A 20,642-nucleotide genomic window follows, 5' to 3' on the forward strand; every position below is an offset into this window, starting at 1 on the left:
GGCTTCGAATTTAAGCAAGTGGCAAAATTCCGACTTACTGCAATGCAGAAGCAATCTAGATACAGTGCCTCTGCAGAGCAAAACTATAATTCCAGTTTACCATTATTTAACAAAAGGCCTTGCACATGCAGTAAGTAAAATGCAACCATTCAATTCGTACTTCTGAAAGTCATACATGCTAAGTCTCACCAGTGCCTTTCTTGGTGCTCAAAAGTCACCAAGGAGACAAAGTCACTTCCTACTCATCATCGTGAATTTGCACCACTAAAGCAGTGCAGTAACACCAGCGACTTTAACCTTTGAATCCCATCTTGATTAGTTGATAGTAACAACCACCAGAAGGAGAAATAATGAGTAATTAACTGTATGTAGAAGAAAGAAATACCCTACTGTGTTATGTATCTGCTTTGTACCCAAACGCAGTGTTTCTAAGTAAGAGTGTAAATTACATTCTGCATTGCAGATATCCACATCTCAGAAACAAAGAAACATAAATAAAGACAATCCCTAGAGACAGTCATAGTGCTGGAAGACCAAGTTTTTAAACCTTCTGGCAACAGGCCATCTTGCTTCCTCAGCGGACAAAGTTTAATCCATTCAAACTGTCCCTGAATGGAAACTGATCCCATGAAATTCTCACAAAACACTATGTGCATCTGTGATGGTCTCCAAGCAATGATTTAGAGACTACCCAAATAGCAGCATACTCTTTTTATGTTTAAATTCTGCAAGGTGGTAGTGCTTATTATTCTGATACAGGTGACTAAAGGCTAAACTAGGATTCTCGAGTGTTGTGTGTTTTTAACTTTAAAACAACTTTAAAAACCCTTTAAAAACAAACGAACCTCTGCTGAGAAGACCTGAACTTGCATGTGGACTAGAAACAGGTGACCTGTCTTGGGATGCCCTAATCATGATTTTTGTCTTACATTTACTACTAAAGCAACACTGCTGAATGACTCTTGAGACATGCATTTATAAAATGAAGCTGTTAGACTCTGTGGAGAACCTAAGCTGTGACAAAGATTAAAAAAAAAAACAAAAAACAGCAAAAACCAAAACAACAAGAACAAAAGACCCCCAAACCCCCACACAGCTAAAACATTAACCTGAATACGTTTTTCTTCCTCTTCTCTTTTTTTCCTCTCTTCCTCTTCCTGTTTTCTCTTTGCCTCAATCTCAGATTTCCTATTACAAAAGAGGAGGAGGAAATGAAAACATGTTATTACAATACAAATGAACGAGAGATAGGAAAGCACCTTCCATAAAACTGAATGGTAATCCAGAACTCAGTACAGTCCTGACGACAAGACACTACATGTAAACCCAAGAAGCTTTCCAAGTGCATCTGTATTTCCAGCTGCATCATATAATTTCTTTCACGCTCTCTTCTCACCACACTTACCTTATAAATCACTGGGAAAGGAAACAGAGCACACCAGGAGTACAATCCAAGTGACTCTCTTTAAGCATAGGAGTATTAAAAACAACCTCATTAAAGTGCCTTTCTTATTTTCTTCTTATTCTATAACCACCAACTTATTCAAGACTCACAGACGTCTTTCCTCTTCTTCCTTCCTTCTTCGTTGTTCTTCCTCTTCACGTCTCTTTCTTTCTTTTTCCATTTCCTCCTGGATGCGTCGTAGCCTCTCTGCTTCCTCCTCTTGCTGTTTCTTCTTTTGCAGTGCACTCAGAAGCTGCTCTGAGCTTCTAACTAGAGCGTCATATTCTTTCTGTATCTGTTCCCTAGTCATTATAGTAGTCTGCAAAATGAAATAGTAAGAGGGGATTATGTTCTTCTACAATTATAATTCACTTAAAAAAAAAGTATATTGAAAAAATATTAATGAAATGACAGCATTGAGCAGTATAAGTAAACTAAACATACACTTCAGGGTGGGGGAGCTTGAGCATATCCTTCCCTTCCTTCCTAAAATCCTGGGGATCCATTACTCTCCTCTCTCATATAAAACCATTCAAAGTAATCTCCATTTTATCACTGAAATTAAACATGCCTTCTCTTTAAAACATGCATTCATGTTTTAAACCTTGCAATTTTAAGCAATAGAAATTAATTCTTACCATGCTAAGATGAAAACTAAGGGCCTCCTATGTGCATTTTGTGTCGTGTTCTTAGCATCTATAGTGGTTATTTATAGCTCTGCCTTTTATGTCATAGCACAAAATAGTTTCTCTTACTATGTGTGCTAGCACTTAGAAAGTATTGGACCATGCTGTGACTAACTTTTTTAAAAAAAGGTATTAGTAGCAAATAACAGGTTGAAAATATGCAAAACAATAGCCTTTGCTACATACATTTTCAAACCTCATTGATAGCTACAATTTAACTACATTTGACAATTCACATTGATGTATACTAACGAAACTGTGATATGGGGTGTTTGATGACCTTTTCTGAGGGTGTATCATGATGATAATAAAATTATCACATTTTTATTAGAAAAGAGAACTGTTAAGTTGACAGGTTAATTCTATCATCTTTTCAACCGTGATTTTAAATAGAAAAATCTTAATACAGTACACTAAGAAAGCTATAACATTGCATGAAACAAAAATTCAACACGTCAAATTTTTTCTAACATTAATAAATCCCAGTGTGCTTTCGTTTTGTCTGTGTGCTTTTGTGGTAAGAAACTGAGAACTATAGACCCTGAAGCATAATCAGCAAGCTGAATTCTCTTTACTACCAAGTCTGAAAAAAACTCGTGACTGGAGTATAAATCTCTTCACTCTGTGATAAATGCTTGTACGTTTCAGCCCTGATTCATTTAGAACATTGCCCATATGCACTATTCCAATAATAAAAGCAACAAGCAAATTATTAACAACACTTGTTTCACGATATCAACATGCATTTTTGCTTTAAAGTCTCCAGTGCCAATTTTGAAACACAGGTAATAATACCAAAGTCTAGACATATGCACCCAGTTTCAGGATTCACTTCAGTTACATTCACAAATTATTTTAAACAGGATTTACCCAGTGCCTCTGAAAATTAAGAACTCTGTATTAAAATGTCTTTTCTATTAAGAAAAATACATTGGCCTTCTACTTTAGATTAAGCTTTTTAAAAGATTCCAGTAATAAGAAACTATGATTATTATCATACCTTAATTTTGGTCATTGAAGCATCAATAGAATACTCCAGCTCCTTGACTTGCTTGCTTGTCTCTGCCTTCCCCTCCTTCAGAGCACTCACTACTTCATTAAATTTACCAAGTCTCTTCTTTAGCGTACGCACTTTTATCAAGCCATCAATGCTGTGAAAGTAAGATAGTTTATTTGCATCTTGAGATGCTTTTACAAGGTGGTATCTTTAAAACTACCACTAATCACTCACATTAAAGAGGCAGATAGGGGAGAGAAGTTATGCCTTCTGATAAAACTCACCCTCTTTTTTTGAAATTCAAACATTATCACATGAAGTAACTAAGCAATGGAGCCTTTTGCAAAGAATAATTAAAACTGATCAGCAGACAGTGACTCAAAATGGAAAAATGTATTTTTATTTTGAGAATTAATGTGGGGATTTTTTGTTCAATAACAAATCATTAGTATCCACTAGAGGATTTTGACTGGAGCGGATAAAGGTTGAGTTGTGCCTCTTACTCAAAGAGCAATAACGGGACTGAATCAGATAAAACTGAACTATACAGCAGGAGACACAGTCATTAGACCTAACACGGGAAAAAACAAGTCTGGGGAAAAGAAGAGCCCAGGAAAACTTAGAGTTTTTTAAAGAACCAATATTGAAGGCCACACATACGAGTTACAACTCCACAGAGACAGTCTTCCTAGACAGAAATCACTGAAGTGGGATTCAGGAAAACTACACACAAAAAGTAGAAACTAAATCAAATCATTAAAGGTGAGTACGGAACAGCTTAAAAATATAGGGACATGGTCAGAAATGCCAAGGTACAAAATGAAACATAACTATCAAAGGATTTAAAAGAACACATTTTATAAGAACTCTGCTATTAAAGAAGAGATAGTTGGATCTCTATCAAAGAACAAAAAGGTGTCAACAGAGCTTAGTGACCACAGTGTTTTTTCCATCAGTATTCCATGCAGTCAGATTAAAGCTAATGGAATTACTTAATTTCAAGAGGAGACAAGACAGACAGAACACGCAATTATTTTTCAGATAAAAAAGAATAGGGGCCTATAAAGGAAGGTGTGAATGGGTAAAGGACAAAAATTATGAGCTTGAATTTCATTTAGAGAGACTTAACTAAGGATTTCTAATAACTAGGCTATCACTGAAGGATTTCATGAACAAAGAGCTAAACAAACATCTCTTAGGAAAGGTTCAGATTTAGTCTATTTATCCTTGGGAAGAGAGGAGGAACACGGCACCTCTCAAAGTCTCTTTCATTCATACTTAGCATCATTCTATGACTTCAGATGTATTTAGTTAAGCATAGTAAATCTCCTCTTTACATTCACAAGACAATATTATTAAAAATCCATTTTCTTCAACCAAGGAATATTCTCTTACCGTGGTTTGTGCTTTCTCTTGCAAAGCCACATACGAATAGTCTTTTGTATTTTAATGCAGGCACTGGCTCGATATTTTATCTTATTTTTCACTGTAAACACAAAGAAGATACCGAGTCTCAATGGTTTATACCATTTAACACTACTTCTATATCACTCACACACTTGATGGCTCAAAACTGTTATGTAGGCTACATGTGCTTGCGAGCTAGGTCTGTACTAGAAACACAACACTTAAGACACAGCAGACAACAGAACACAGAATCCTGAGCCAGGCATAGAGGCTCCTACCCAAAACAAACAGGAAGAATTCAGTGTGTGCACACTCTCACATACACCAATACCCCCCCACCCCCCTCCAGATTTCACAGACATCCGTAACCTCAGTGAAAAGTCACTGGACCTAGCAAGCAGGAGATGCCCAGCTGGAAGGCTAAGTCCTGTGCTGAAGGATAATCAAGCAGCCAACGTCTGCTAGAGATAATAAAGTGTCTGCAACTTTGCTGAGCATTCTCTGCAATACTGAAATGAAAGAACCCAAACAAAACCTTCAGCTGTTATTCTTCTAATAGTCTTCATCTAAAGACTCGAATGATTGGGACCAGGAGGCAAGTTAAACAGAGAATAACGTCACGGCACAGGCACGAGCATGCGTCCTGAGTAGCTCAGAAGTGCAACAATAAATGCAGTCCTTACACATCTACTGAAGGAAGCATAGATGCCTAAGGATCCATGCTGCCTTCTAGTCATCAGCTGAGCACATGGTTCGTGAACGCAGCGATATTTAACTACTGGACTTAGGTCATCACAAAGATGCACTGTACTTTTCATGTATCTATTTCAGCTTTATTCTGGGGATAAAATTAGCTTCTAATTTCCCATGAAGCACTAAAAAAAACCTAAGGCACATAAAACCAGCATATTATTTCCCTGGGTTTCTACTTTTTGGACACAGTGACAGACTTTCTGTCTTATCTTTCTGAAAAACAGACTAAACAGCATAAATTTAGGTCAAAAATATGATTTTAGTGTTATAATTTTGATGTCTGAAACCTATATGGTAAGAATTCACAAATTCTATTTGCTCCAGCATAAACAGCAACAAATAGTATCCGATCAGTGACAGATGTAGATGTCACAACTGTGGTGGCCCAAATGCACAGCCATAAAGCACGAGGCCTTCATGCTTCTTCCCCATCTTAATGTATACTTTCCACCCTCTGTGCTACTATAGATCCCTGACATCCTGCATCAGATCTCTCCCCATCTCCAAGACATCTTTACCAAAGCACCCCACAAGCACCAATCTGTTCCACACCGCCTCATTCCTACTCTGCACAGCAAACTGGGCAGGCCAAGCAGTTGGAAACTGCGTATCAATAGGCACTTATTTGCTGATCAGCAGTAACTGCTGGAGTAGAGATGTTTGCCCCTTAATTCATGACAGTGCTTTCAAACACATAGTTTCTGTTCGGAGATGACAACCTCCGTGCAGGCACTTCCCAGAACTAAATGACTCCATGTTGTCAGCTGAGAGTTGAACTACTGTTCTTTGCTGCTGATGTAGAAGTCTCTCCCTGGCAAGACCTGTGATAGGTAGTTAATTCTGTGCAAGAAGTTACCCAGGCTTCGGTAAGCACGCAGACTGGACACGGGAGATTGGTGGTGGGCTGTATGTCCCACTTTTAAAAACCTCTGCTCTAAGCCCCCCTGTATGTACTTAACATAAAGCATACAAAATACCTCACCAACCTTGAAAGCAATTACTCAGAATTCAGTATGTAACCATCTGCTATACATGTCCTTAGCCACATTTCAAGGTGATAATAATTGCTTTGCTGTATTTTTAACAAACATTTTGATTTAATAAAACATTAAATACATACATTTAATGACTGAGAGAGAACACCACTGAACTTTTTTCCAACGACTGCAGATAAGCCAGCGATTCACTCGTTTAACTAGCTCTGCTAAGTGATCTGGATCAGATTTCATTATCTGATCAAACTCTGCAAACTAAATATCAAAAAAAAAAGTTTTACAAATTAGGAGAACAAGAGAGTGTTAGACATTATTATTTAAGAGTCTGTTGAGTTAAAAAGGTAAAATGATTTAAATGTAAACTGTATTTCATCATTATATCAGCTTTCAATTAATTCAAGTGAGCAGGTATGTCTGGCATCACTTTATTCTCTAATGATAACATAAATAACTACTGGCAGTTTTTGTTTGTTTGTTTGTTTAATTGATGTACAACACTTGGCATTCTGAATAATCCAACCAATTATTAATCACTAAAAATACTTATTGCCAAAATTTTTAAAAATTGTTTCTCTACATCTTGAACACTTATTCTGGCCTTCCACAACTTCAAGACACCTCTAATTCTGTATCTGGGAAAAAAAAAAGCCCTGAAACCACTTCTCAATTTTTAACCTTTGTATAAGAGTCCAACTAAAGGCAACCTTTTCTGAAAATCCTGCACTTCTACTTTTCAGTAATTATGATAGTAAGAACATTCTTCTGGGACTACAATAATTTTCCTTTCTAGTCACAACAGCTCCCTACTTCATCTCCTTTCTCTGCATAGCAGCAGCAATGCTCAGAACCACAGAAAGAGATTTCAGCTATAGATTTTATTAGAAAATATTTTTTCCTTGCTCTGACTTGCTCTTTTTAATAGTCAACATAAGTCTTAAGTGACTGGTAGAACATCTGGGAATAGAAACATTGCATTAGGAATACAGCAGCATTAGCAACAAGACTATGAAACCAAATATATCAGTCTTAATATTGATTTTTTTCATAGAAAATTAACAGTATTTACAAAAAGCCCTGGGTAACCTTATTTAAGTTGGCCACACTTTTAGCAACGTGTTGAACAATGAAATTATTCTAAGATTCACATTCATGAACTCCAAGAGAAATGTTACCTTGCCGGGTCTAAAAAACACCTTGGTTAGCCCAAATTTGTAATCATTTTCATTCAGTCCCAAGGCTTTAAATAGTGCCTGAAACACAAAATACACTTAGGATTATATTCTGCCTTCTTCAAAAAAAAAGAAAACAAAGTTCAAAACCCACAAAAAACCCTCCACAATACATTTTCTGTCCTGGATGATACAGAAGAATAATTGATTTCTTTCTTACCTTGCAAAAGAGCCTAGGATCCAGTCGAGCCAATTTTTCAGGCAAGTATTTCTTGTACATATTATAAAGTTCATGAAATGAAGCTCGTGAAGGGAAACCACCTTGCATCAAATCCAGAACAGACACCATTCCTAGATTCATACAAACACATGCACAGAAGTTGGTATCAGTAAAACGCAAATGAAGCAGTGATTTTTGTGATAGCCAGTAGTTCATGACATAAGCGTCAAAGACATTGTTCAGAGACTAAACCACAAAGTTCAGCTGGGACTTGATCCAGCCTCTAACATTTCTTGATCATGTGATCATTCACAAAAAGTTAATATTGAACAGATGAGAAGAGCCCATACAATTTTCTTCCTGTTTGAGAGGTAAGTAACAACCAACTATGCAGAGGATTTTTTTCTGGTATCTCTTCTAAATTTTTTGGTTTTAGCAGATTGGACATTTTCATTTTTAAAGAAAAAAAAAAAAACACCTAACGATGCCCAGCCAGGCTTTTATTTTCATAGTGTCATTGATATTTATGAGATACAGTATAGATGCAGCGCTAGAACATTTAGTGTACTACAGTACTAGGTATAAGCTGCTACGACGTAATTTTAATGCCCCGAATACTGTTACTACATTTTGGCTGCAACTAGGACATCAGGAAAGCACAGACACAAAGCCAGTAAAAGGTTTAAATTACTTCAGGCAGCACAGGCCATGCCAGTTTTTGCTTGCTGCTTTACATAACCCTATCGACAGATTTTGCATATAAGTTTTTAAGATAGCCCTTACCTTGTGGTTGCTGTCTTTAAACTTAATCTTTTGCATATTTGCTTTCAATGGAAATTTGATTTGTTTACACTGTTTCTTTTTCAAAGAAGACTTTATAGCATTACATCTTCCTCTTTTAACATTACATATTATAACTTTGTTTTACTAGATTAAGGTTCATTTACTGTTGCTGAAGTAAGCACGTATGGAAAAGTGAGCTTGTAAGACTCCTGTAAAACATTGCAATTGTTGTTCTGGACTGAACTGCTCCCCTATTAACATTGTGGGAAACACAAAGAGATGGGATTCAGCTCTAGGTCAGTAAATCTAAATTTATGTACCAATATATGGCTATATGGCTTCTTACATATGCACCTGGTGTCTGAACTCTCACTGGAAAAACAGTCAACAGAAATTACATCAACTCTTCTTGAAAAAACGAGACCTTACAGCAGTTCAGGTGAATTATTTCTAGGGTTCTATTGACTAAAACGAGAGTGTCCTGGTTTGGCCTAAACCAGGCCAATTTTCCTTTCAGACATTTTTACTTTCAGCTAAGTCTCCTCTAAGTAACTGCACTTTCTGAAACTAACTGCATGTTTTGCAGACAGTGTCTGCTTCCAGGACTGATAACGCTCGAAGTTTGTAGTTATCGCTGAGGCACCGGTAGGGCTGTTATGCAGAAAGGCTCTTGCTGTACTTAGTCTTAGAGAAACCAAGGTCACTGCTAAATTCCTCACTGCTTACGAGTGAAAAGCCGAAGGGGGGTCGCAGCTGCAGGGGGGAGTGGACAGGGCAGATGACCCAAAATTGACCAACGAGGGTATTCCATCCCATACACGTCATTCTCAGTATAAAGTGGGGGGATCACGAGGGTCTCACTCTCTTTCTGCTATGGCCAGTGTCCGAAGAGGACTCTGTCCGTTTTCTTGCTGCCCCCGATCCCGATCCGTGCATCCCTGAATCCAGCTCTCGACCGTCGCTGGGCCCAGCCTGGGCCTTCCCGGAGCCTGCCCTGCAGTGCCGGTGGTGATGTGGCTGACTTCAGGGGAGCTCTATCTTGGTTTTGTATATATATTTGTATATATTTGTATATATTTGATTATTTCTATTATTATTATTATACTCTTTTTCACTATTATAGTTTATTAAAACTGTTTTAACTTTCCAACCCGGAAGTCTCTCTCCCTTTTCCCTTTCCCTCGGGATGGGGACGGGGGGGGGCGGGGGATAACAGAGAGCATCTGCCACAGGTTTAATAGCTGGCCCAGCTTTAAACCGTGACAGAGAGCTAAGTTACTAAGAATCTAAGTAACTGTTTGAAAGGCACAAATAAGGTACCTTCTAGAAAGCAACAGTTCGAGCAAGGAAATATTGCTTCCATCTCACATATTTCAAACTTAGGTCAATCTATAATGCCTAAAGTAATAAATAGAGGGAAAAATATCAGAGGCATACATTACCTGAACACTGAAGCTGAGAGAGGATCTGTCCTCCTTCAAAATGGTGACTTGTCATCTTTAAATTAGGTTTGATACAGCGAATAAAGCTAGACCCCTATTACCAAAACAATAAGTTAGCAGAATCTAGAGATTTTTAAACCTCCTGAAATAACAGTTAGTCATTTAAGAATTATGGTTGGAAAAGAAAAGATACAAAATAATAGTATTCTAAAAAAGAAATGCTGACATTCTTTTTCTCTCATATATCAGTTTTGCACTCTAGCCTTGGTCTTGATGTAACTGATCTCAATGCTCAAGCTACTAATTGGATCCTGAACTTTGAGTTTTCACTCAACTGTTCTTCTTAACATCAGTACAATCTAATTACTATTTAGCAGTCTAGATTCTATTACCCTCGTTATCTTCTACAGTCATATCACCTAAATGCCTCAGTCCTCCAGAGTTCACACCAGTGAACATGCTATCAGCCTCTTGACATTGGAAAAAATGACAGATGAACTTGACCCTCCTTTCTTCTAACTTTTACTTTTTACAGGGTTTTATGGCTCATAGCTTCACTTTCCCTTCCCCCATGTTGTTCCAGTCTGCTCCTCTCTTATTACCATGTGTGCTATCTCTACAATTTCAACCACTGCTCTGCCTGATCATTTCACATTCATTAAGGATGACATTTTTGCAAAACACCATCCAATTATTCAGATTTTCCTATAACAGGTGGCTGCTAATGATAACCTACCTTATACACTAAAACAAAATTGGGACTGAGAAAACATAATTTTACTCCTGGTTTGCAGTGTCTTCTCTTTTTCTATCCTTCAGCTGAGAGTGAGAGAGCACCTGCCAAGGGAGCTCCATATTAACAATACATCCTCTGTCATGGGTTAGCTAAACTCAGAGTACAGCAAGCCTGGCCACATACTTTTTCCCTGGACTGGGTTACAGTTCCAGAGTGTTCTGTGTGAAAGAGAATTTTTCTCTCAGACCAGCCTCATGAGTACAGTAAAATCTTAATGTCAGCTACACTCCAGCACCTGCCCCATTCGTTTCCCATCTTTTTCCCCCTTTTTCTTTTTTTGACAGAGCATAACCTCGTATCTAGAACCGGTTAGAATATGTGGTCAAGGGAAACAAGAATGTTTTCCTACAAATACAAGTTCTTAAAAAAAAAAAGGTGTATGTTGAATTACACAGAGAATTCCACAAACTATCAAATTACATCAGCTAAATTACTGAATACTTATTAGGGGAATCAAGTTCTTTGACCATCTGTGCATTTACAGCCTATCACAAAAGTGAAATGAAACATTTTATTTTTAACAACTTTATGGAATCTGAAAGCAGAAAGTAATAATAAATTATCTGCCTTCTAAATAACATCTCTAAATCTTCTGCAAATTAGTCATCAATGATAACCAGTGAATGAAGGGAAGTAAAAGTGACAAAAAAGGACAATGGAGTACAGACACATTTCATATTGTTTACTCCAATTGTGTAACTTTCATTCTACAAGTTTTTTAAAGGTAGTGTTTTTTTTGTTTTAAGTAACTCAATAATCATTACCTGCACAGCAAGACATTTCAGAAGTGCCATGTAACTGCAAACTCCAATGCAATTATTTATCAGATTTCTTGTAAGCCATATTGTTGAGATAATCAATTATGACTTATGTCAGAAAATTAGGAACCTGCATCTGTATATATACTTACAGTACTGTGAAGCTTCTCAAGAAGCAAATTTAACTGAGTCTGAAAAAGAAAACAGGTATTTCAAGAGTCTTACCATGACAACTACAGAAATATACACACAGAATAGTGGTATAGCATTGCTGCATGCATGTTCATTGTTAGTAAATCAGACAGAACTGATAAATCAAACATTCACAAATTTTAACAGAAAAAATCATGCAAGTATGCATGAATGGTCTTGAGGAAATTGCTTGTTTTTAATTGTACAACAATACTGTATGGACTAGTTACTTACTGCAATAGTTATCAAAAAAAGTGCAAGCTCATTTGGGAAAATAAAGGAAATAATGGCTAAGTAATAAAATTAATAAAGAAAATGATACTGATCAGCAATAATTTAAAAAAAAATACACTGAAAATTTGTGAAAGCCCCAATTTCATCTATAGCAAGTATATACTTATATGTTAAATAATTAACACAGAAAACACAGATGCTCAGGGTTTTCTTGGTTTTTTTGAAGCTATGTCAACATTTCAGTAAATGAACTTGCATAATCTAATTTTAATTCCATCCTTCCAAATTTTTAATTCTCTGTTGATGACTATAGTTTCAAAATCACACTTACTGAGGCTGGTTTTAAACATGCTGTGATAAGAAAAGACCACAGTCCTATGATTATTTGGGATCAAGTCTACAGGATCACCAGAGACTTAAGGCTATTCAGGAAAATGAGTTACAGTTGCTATTGAATGCAATTGGTAGGGACTTAAAATATTACAGAACCTCATCAAGAAAACAGTTATGCTTTTACTTTACAGATGTGTCTGTTTTACCACATAGATTACTGCTGTGTCAGCCTTTCTGGTTTACTAACAAGCATTAAGTATATAGACTCAAGTAAGACAAAATTCTGTATGTCCTCATTTTCTGTAGTGGAACCAAAATTGAAAGGATCTGACTTTTGACTAATTTTTTTTTTAACCAGATCTTTCAATTACCTTGAATCCAAGAAACCAGATTTGTATGGGCAATGTGCGTCACCTACAGCTGCCAGTCGTCCTTTCAGTGCATAAAATTGGTTTGTTTTTTTTTTAACTTATCATGGATATGGTTAGAAAGAGAGAAGGAGTGTCACAAGAGGCATGACAAACACTAATAACCTCCTGCTCAGTTCTCACTTACACATACTCTTTATATGTACTTGAATATAATCTTTATGTTTTCTTAAGTTAGAAATGCTTAATTTTTGCCTAATACTTTTCTGCTAGAGGAAAAATACCCCTTCCTTATACTCTGTGATTTGACAAGAAATAAGCCAGAGCCATTCTCAGGTAAATTTCACTAATCAAACGATCATATGAATAAAACATATTGCTAAAACTACTGCTCTTTGAATTATGACCATTTAATCCATCATTATTGTATTAAGGTAAAATTATCCCAAAGATTCTTGAGTGGGTCTGATGAACTAATTAATCATTATTTCCTCAAGTGGTTTATGTGAATTAATTTTAATTAGTTATAAGGAAGGGATGTCTGAAGGATTTCATAAAGAGAAGTCCCTGCAACATCATCTAATAATTGACGTATTTAGAAGAATTCAAGACTGACTTACATACTGACGCACTAAGAATTCTTATTCTTAAATAGATGAAATTTCTACTAAGATAACAGAACTTATTTTGATGTCATCTGAAGTGAAATTGTCAAGGCTATTAGTGTTCATCAGCAGCACATGTTGTGTCTGGGAAGGTAACACTAAATGAATTACTGGAAGTAACACATACATTCAAAATGCCATGAAACTTGAAAACATTGAAAGAATTATAGATTGATGGGCCAGATCCAAAGAGGACTTTAGTCATGTTCTAGGTGCAGAGGTGAACACCGAAGTCCAAAAGGCAATCCAAAAAGTTCCCCACTCAGTCATTGCTTAACTTAAAAAATGCCTCCCTTTTTACTTCAGCCTTCCTTGGACAATAGTATCATTCACATGTCCACATCTACTGGATCTAGGGTGCTAAATCCAAAAGCATTGGAGAACCCAGATGGAAGAAAGTGGAAATTATCTCAAAGATCCCACGGCTGGTTTCAATGGATCCTAGCTTCACCTACAACAGACTCATGCTTGCAGGGCTTGCTCAGGAGACGGCTTATCTGTATGTAATTCCATTTTTCAGTCTGCCTTCTGATCATGCATTTTATATTAAACCAATTGCTACAGTTTAGTTCTACAACCATTATATAATAAGGAGGAGAAGGAAATAATCGTCAGAGCAAAACTCAAGACAGCAGGCTGCCCAACTCCCAGTCAAATACCAAAACCACTTCCTTACAATTCAGGCTTTGTCTCCTACTCTTCCTGGCCCCATCAAAATTTAATTTCTGGCTACATAACAACTCATCTCCAGAAGGGTATAAGAAGAACCCCCTGTGTCAGATTGATCAACAACTTGGTGCTACAGGAAATACAGTAGACATAAAACACTGAATACAGCATAGACCTGAAGCAGATCACTGTTGCTACACAAAAAGCAAGTGCTGCTACCATATCCTTCCTGTTCTTCAGCCCCTGCATTTTTAGAGAACAGTTCTAAACACTACCCACGAGATACAATTATGCAAGAAGGAATTTGTCTTGCAGTCCTGATTCAGCACTTAACCTTGACATGGAGAAAATGCTCTTCTGCTATTGGCAGTGCCCCACTCTACAAGAAGGTTTTTGGACTGTCTAAGATACCTGCTTTCCCCAGGCACTGTGTAAGTAGTCTAGCTAGGAACATGATGTGCAGTTTTATGTGCTCTAGGTAAGGTAGCATACCAAAAACATTGCAGCACTTGACTTAAGGCTTATAAATCCTTCATTGGATCTGGCCCAGATGCGTTGAGAAGAGCTCTTGCTGAAATTGCAGCAGCTCTACAAACAGTAAATCCATGAGATCGAAAAATTTACCTGCAGCCCACGGTTGTGCCTGCTTTTCATCTCTTAATTCCCCTATAGTTCTCTTTCTAGCCATCCTGAGCTGGAATAGTCCAGCTAAAATAAAACTGCTGAATGAGAAAAGGATGCAGAAAACATTTGGAGAAGACAAGGTTTGAAGGTCAGCTTTACAACAAGCAGAAGAAAGGAGAAAATTAGGAGAAGCATCAGATTCAGGTATTGAGAAAGGAAACATTCAGCACAATGAACATCTTTCTGTGAAAGCCATGACTATCTTTATATTTTAGAAGAGGGAAAACAGTGGTTACGTTAGGTATTGGATTTTGAGAATGGCAAACCGTAGCCAATTGATACATCTTCTAAAATGCACAATTAAGATAGGATGGAAGAACACTTTTGTCGCATTTAGAACCCCTTAAAGTCCACAGAATTCAAATTTAGAACTCAAGACTTTAAACCTTTTGAATAAAGACTTCCATGTGGCTTTGCAAAATTCTGATTTAAAACGTACTGTATAATCCCTGCAAGTACTACTATGAAACATCTTTTTGACAGAAACGCATAGCATGTAGCTTGAATATACTGGTTTCTTATAATTCAATAGAAAAAAGGTCTATTTAACAAAATTTTCTTTGTATGAATCTCAAGTTACCACTAGTTCTCCCAACCTTAGGTTCTACTTATTTCGGGTAACTTAAAAGTGGCATGTATTACAAGAAGACAAGATTCTTTGCTGTATTATGTTACCTTGAATTTGTTTCCCACACTGATGAAACTAAGTTTCCCAGCTTTTTGTTTGGGATCCTTGTTGTTGTTAGTGTTAGATTCAAATAGCTGTCGAACAAACTTGTCCTTGGATTCACATATAAGAGATTCAAGGGACATGTGCAAAGCATCATTGTTTTTTTCCACAAATTGCATCTGAAAAGACAATTCAAGAAATAATAGCACACTTGTTTCACTGCCCCAGTTACTTAAGTCTTAAAGAAAATTAAAGAAAACAAAGTTACATAATTCAAAAATCAGCAAGAATATGTGGGGTAAATATTCATACATTATTTCAAACAACTTTTCAACTGGACACACAAAACACTAATGACGGAGAGAAAATATATTCTTAAATTTGAAGGATGTTGTTGGAAACATGAAACCCAAGGTAAGGTTTAGTGCCTTTTAAGAGATCAGCTCTGTTTTTGTCAATGTTTATCCTCCTTGTTTCCACTTCCAGCACTCAGCACATCACTTGAGAGTTCTGAGAAACTTAATTCTTCACTGCTTGTAATATCACTTAAGATGTGTTGTGAAATGGGAATCAACACGCACACTTTAATTGGTGCATCTACACAGTTTGGAAAATGAAATAAAAAATGGTTATTTTAGTAGTAGTACGACTATTTAAGAACAGTTGATTTAATAAAAGATATTATGCCTTCCTACAAACCTTACCTCTCTGCTTTACTTAAATTGGCTCACTAACTTATAGAAGTTAAGAACAATACATTATATTGAAATTCAGAGATAAGACACTAGTATCCAGTTTCACACTAACAAGATTCTCAATAGCTTTTGGTGCAATTTAATAGTGACTGATATTTATGAACAGAAGGGACCAAGACTAATTAAAGAAAAAAAAATTGTCATATATCCCATAAAAGCATTTATTAGTGATGAGAATCAAAGGACAAACACAGGCCTCCAAAATTCCCTTGGACTGTGAAAACACAAGACTGAATATGAATGCAGCCAGAGGAGCATCCTCACCACAAATCAGATTGTGAGAACTTCCACAAGTGCAGTGAGAAAGAGAAACAAATAACAGATGAGGTACAAGGCAACTGTAGTCCAAAAGTTTTAAGGCCCAAGCTAAGTAAGTCCCTCTGAGGGAGGGGATAAATTAAGTCAAGCATATTAGCATAGCTTCTGGACCAAAGCTACCTCATAACTGATTAGTTCTGATGGCAGAGCTTATGTGCTCATATCTGGCTCCTCTGTTCCTGAAGACATTCTAAGGTATTAACATATCATGATGAGGTACACAGTCAAACGTAGAGCACTTGGAACAAATGGGTTTCAATTTATTTATTATTTTCATATTGACTCACTGAGTGACCTCAGAAAAATCAGGTAGGTAATACAGAGACTTCTGTTTTCTTATTTGTAAAATGACTTACAGAATGTGCCTATTCAAAACAGCACAGCAATCATTATCTTTCTTGGAGTATTTTGAAGTAAATAAGAAACAAGCTCTTAAAGTACACATTTTCAAATGACAAACATCTTTGGAATTAGCTTCCCTCTTACACATTGGAGTTACAGAGCAGAACAAAGAAGCATTACAGATCTTTTGTTTATCCTAAACTCTTTTTTTTTTTTTTAAATAGGTTCAGATATTGGCTTCATGTGTTTCAATGTTTTTGCCTGATGAATAGCCAAAAAAGTACAAGAATCTGGAAGGCATCTTGACGGTAACAGTTTCACGTATTTTGTATTCTTAAATGAATGATTCTATTGCCCGTAGACATGGAAAACAGGAAGTATAAAATGTGATTTTTAATACAACAGTGATTGCATACAAGGATAAGTATGCTTCTGAAAAGCTACTCTTAAGTCTAACAATACTTTTATATCACGTAGTATATTCTTCTCCCCAAGATGCAAACATCTGCTGATATAAGATTTGCAGCAGATCATGAATCAATATATTTAATATTGACACCATTACTTACAGATTTATAACACTCTTACACGAAATATGTCACCAAAACAATCTGTAATCTGAGAAGTTAAAAGAAACTGTCAATTCTGTCACATACAAAATCAGTTTCAAAGGTAAGAGATATCAACTTTTGAATTTCTCTTCTGATGAGAGGAAATTTTGTTATTTAACCTATATACACTGAAAAATATAAAAGTACTACAAAGTGTAACAAAAATATTGTTGCGTAAGTAAAATTACCGTCTCATAGCATACTGCTCCTGCAAAATGTCGGATAATAAAGCCTTCATCATCTCTGATATTTCTGTGAACAGCCAATTTAGACTTTCTAGGAATCTGGAATTAAAAAGTTGAATTACAAAGAAGAATTACACTGGAGAGTGAGAAAAAAATTATCCTTAAAACATCACCATGATTCTGCAAGGAGCACTAGGTGTTAAAAATGACATTCCCTGCAGCACAACTGTGACGACCACTACCATTCCAGTTCAAACCAAGATATTCCAAAAACCTATTTTCGTTCTCATTCACATCCTTAGATACCTCACATTCAAAATAAAAGTCACCAGGATTGCTAACACCAGCTAGCTGATTTTCTTTTTGCCTTTAATCAACAATTTCTATACCGTTCATTCCACAGCTGATGAATAGCCTTTATATGAACAGGCTTAGATAGAACCTTCATGTTTGTTTTTAGATGGTGTATTTTAAAAGGCAACTACCTAGTTGATCATACACATACCAACAAAAATGTTTCATTGCACAGCAATCCACTTAATCTTGCTTAAGTGGAAACTTAATGAAAAGTAAATGGATGATAGTCTCCCTTTGCTTGTATTTTTTCAGCAGGGAACTTTTTTTTTTTTTTTTGCATTTCAACAGAAGTCATATACATAAATTGCAATAATTTGCATTAATCTCATTAATCTGCCACAGAGTGCTGTATGTTAAAGAATTAACAACAACAAAAAGGTTTTCCTTGCGTGTTCCCTCTTTTCATCTCTGAAGTGCTAGCTAGACACTCTATATGAGTCAGATATTCTCCAAAGTACACAATTTTTGATAGGAACAATAAAATTGCTCATCTGATATGAAATAATCTAAACTAAAATGTGTTTTATATCTCCTTTTCATGCATTGCATGTTAACAAACTTCAAATATAAGTGAAGAATATGGCTTTAGTTTCAGCAGGATATTAGAATTGCTAGAAGACTTAAGTCTTCAGTGAACTTTTCAACAAACCTAATAACCAAACTTGTCCTTAACAAAAGAATATGGATTGCACAGACTGGTGTGGTATGAGATTTCTTAGGAAAGGTTTTCATTAAATTTAAGTGTTAGTATCAACTGTTGCAAGAACTGTTTTGTTATAAGAAGACAGACAGCAAAAGTAAACCTACAGAGAGTCTGAAATGGTCCTTGTGTTTTTGGTGCACAACTGAAGTAAAATGTTGGTCGCTTGGTTGGGGAAGACGATTTTCTTCATCCAAAATATCCAGTACACCTATTAATTTTGCTTCAATCAAATCTATTAATAAAACAAAATACATTTACAAAAATTGAATATATAACCTCATATCAGAACTGAACATTACAAGTTTACAGTGCTACTGATCTGATTCTGCATAACTGCAGGGACAGCTGTTAACACAAAATACGAAAAGTCACTGGAAGTTAACTCTACGTACCTGCACTGTTGATTTAATCAATATCCTATACATACCAAGTTCTAACTCTAACACAAAGAACACAGGGGAAAAAAGGTCAGGCACGGACTGTTTGATTTTGACTCTGGGTCTCAAGTTGAATTTAGTCATCTAATTCCCAAAAGGTGCCTGAATGTTCCTGTAGTACGACCATAGGTCTTTATGGGATAATTGCTTATATTGTTGGGGTTTTTTAAATCTTTTCATCCACATTTCACCACATGCCAAAACTAAAAGCATGAAAAGGCACATACTTCCATTCACAACAGGATCCAGGGAGAAAAAAGAAATGCATTTTAAGAAAGGCAGATCAGACTGGAGCACACAGTGGTGGTTTCACAACTTTTTACAAGTGTATTGCCTTGACCTTTCACGTACATGTACAAAAGCCCTTGAAAGCTGACACAGAAATTCATGCTCTTGAAAGTATTAGACACAAGAATTTCGCAGCTTTTAAAACTTTCTTGTATTATGTCTGAAACTGTTCCTTGAAGAGGAATTTTTACTACCTACTTTTTCTTCCTGTGGAAAGGAAGAAATGACTAATGCTTGCACTGCAGCAATGCCTATGAATTCTTACCACAGATTGTAAACAGTATGAGGCTATATATAAAGCACAAAGACAGCCCCGATCCAAAGAATTTATGCTTATAAAATTTGAATAAGCTAATTTAGTTACAGAGATGAATACCATTCAAAACATTCTAACATCCTAATGACTGTTTCTAAGACACTTCCATAGTGTTAAAAAATTGTCCATGCCAACGTAAAATCCCTCTCTTTTGAGAGTTGATATTTCTACACATTCACTGCTGTCACTGGCCTGGTCCAACACCTTAAACAAAATCATATTTCGACAGAAACCAACATTATTTTTCTCACTCACTTCAAAAGGCAGTAGAAAATCCATTCCTCCTGACCGTAAGAACAGAAAAAAGGCACACATGCTGTGGTTTAACTAAGCTATAATTTTACTAACTTACCTAACAACAACTCACACAATGAAAAAATGTGTCAAGTGTGTGATGGGATGTCCTATGTTGGCTGGAACAGTAAAAGGGGTCATGACTGAGGGGCTGCTACTTGTATTCTTAGGTAAGCTGCCCAAACCTTTTCTATGGCAGGAAAAGGCAACAACTTGGCAACAAAACCTGACCCATTTTCCCACTGTGAGTCAGAGAGAGACCTCTTCTTCCAATAAGCGCTAAGGAACCCCTTTTGTTCCTGAGATATGTTTCAAACAAGACATGCACTGGGGGGAAAGCAACCCTTTTATAGAAACATGGCAGTCTCTAAACTATAACAAAATTTTTGGCAACAGGCTCAGGCTCACATGCACATTATTAAACCACTACAAGACATAAGATTTGTACTCATAAAAGTCACCTATTTCCTGTTGCTACACTTTTGTTCCCTCCTCCAAATACCTTCCTATTGCTTTTTCATGAGATGGCTAAGAGGTTTCCCTGACAAGGGGTGTCTTTAGTTAAGTCAGTTACAGAGGACTGCACAGTCCAATCATCTGACAAAGTGAAAACTTCTTTGGCACAGCTACACAAACCGAGAAGAACCAGATATTTTGCAACAGATGTTGAATTCTGTCACTCTGAATCCTCTGCTCAGCCAGGACTGACTAGTTACCACAAGCAAATTACTGTAAATGCAAAAGCAAGATTAACTTTTGTTCACAATACAC

General features: G+C 36.4%; 1 protein-coding gene across 2 annotated transcripts in view; it reads right to left on the reverse strand.

The window, feature by feature from the left end:
- MYO6 (myosin VI) overlaps window positions 1-20,642 on the reverse strand; it is a 117,750-nt gene that overhangs the window by 19,487 nt on the left and 77,621 nt on the right. The window contains exons 16-27 of one of the 2 annotated variants that reach the window (XM_068406272.1): window positions 18,641-18,768; window positions 17,480-17,575; window positions 15,271-15,444; window positions 11,603-11,641; window positions 9,897-9,990; window positions 7,672-7,802; window positions 7,455-7,532; window positions 6,408-6,537; window positions 4,523-4,613; window positions 3,131-3,281; window positions 1,555-1,763; window positions 1,110-1,188 (exon numbers count right to left, since the gene is read on the reverse strand). In XM_068406272.1, coding sequence (XP_068262373.1) covers window positions 1,110-1,188; window positions 1,555-1,763; window positions 3,131-3,281; window positions 4,523-4,613; window positions 6,408-6,537; window positions 7,455-7,532; window positions 7,672-7,802; window positions 9,897-9,990; window positions 11,603-11,641; window positions 15,271-15,444; window positions 17,480-17,575; window positions 18,641-18,768 — 1,400 coding nt within the window. Of the gene's footprint in view, window positions 1-1,109; window positions 1,189-1,554; window positions 1,764-3,130; window positions 3,282-4,522; window positions 4,614-6,407; window positions 6,538-7,454; window positions 7,533-7,671; window positions 7,803-9,896; window positions 9,991-11,602; window positions 11,642-15,270; window positions 15,445-17,479; window positions 17,576-18,640; window positions 18,769-20,642 lie in introns of those variants that run through there. The other variant, XM_068406355.1, reaches the window with a different exon arrangement.

This window comes from Nyctibius grandis, chromosome 1, assembly GCF_013368605.1.
Source record: "Nyctibius grandis isolate bNycGra1 chromosome 1, bNycGra1.pri, whole genome shotgun sequence".
Classification (NCBI taxonomy): Eukaryota; Metazoa; Chordata; class Aves; order Nyctibiiformes; family Nyctibiidae; genus Nyctibius; species Nyctibius grandis.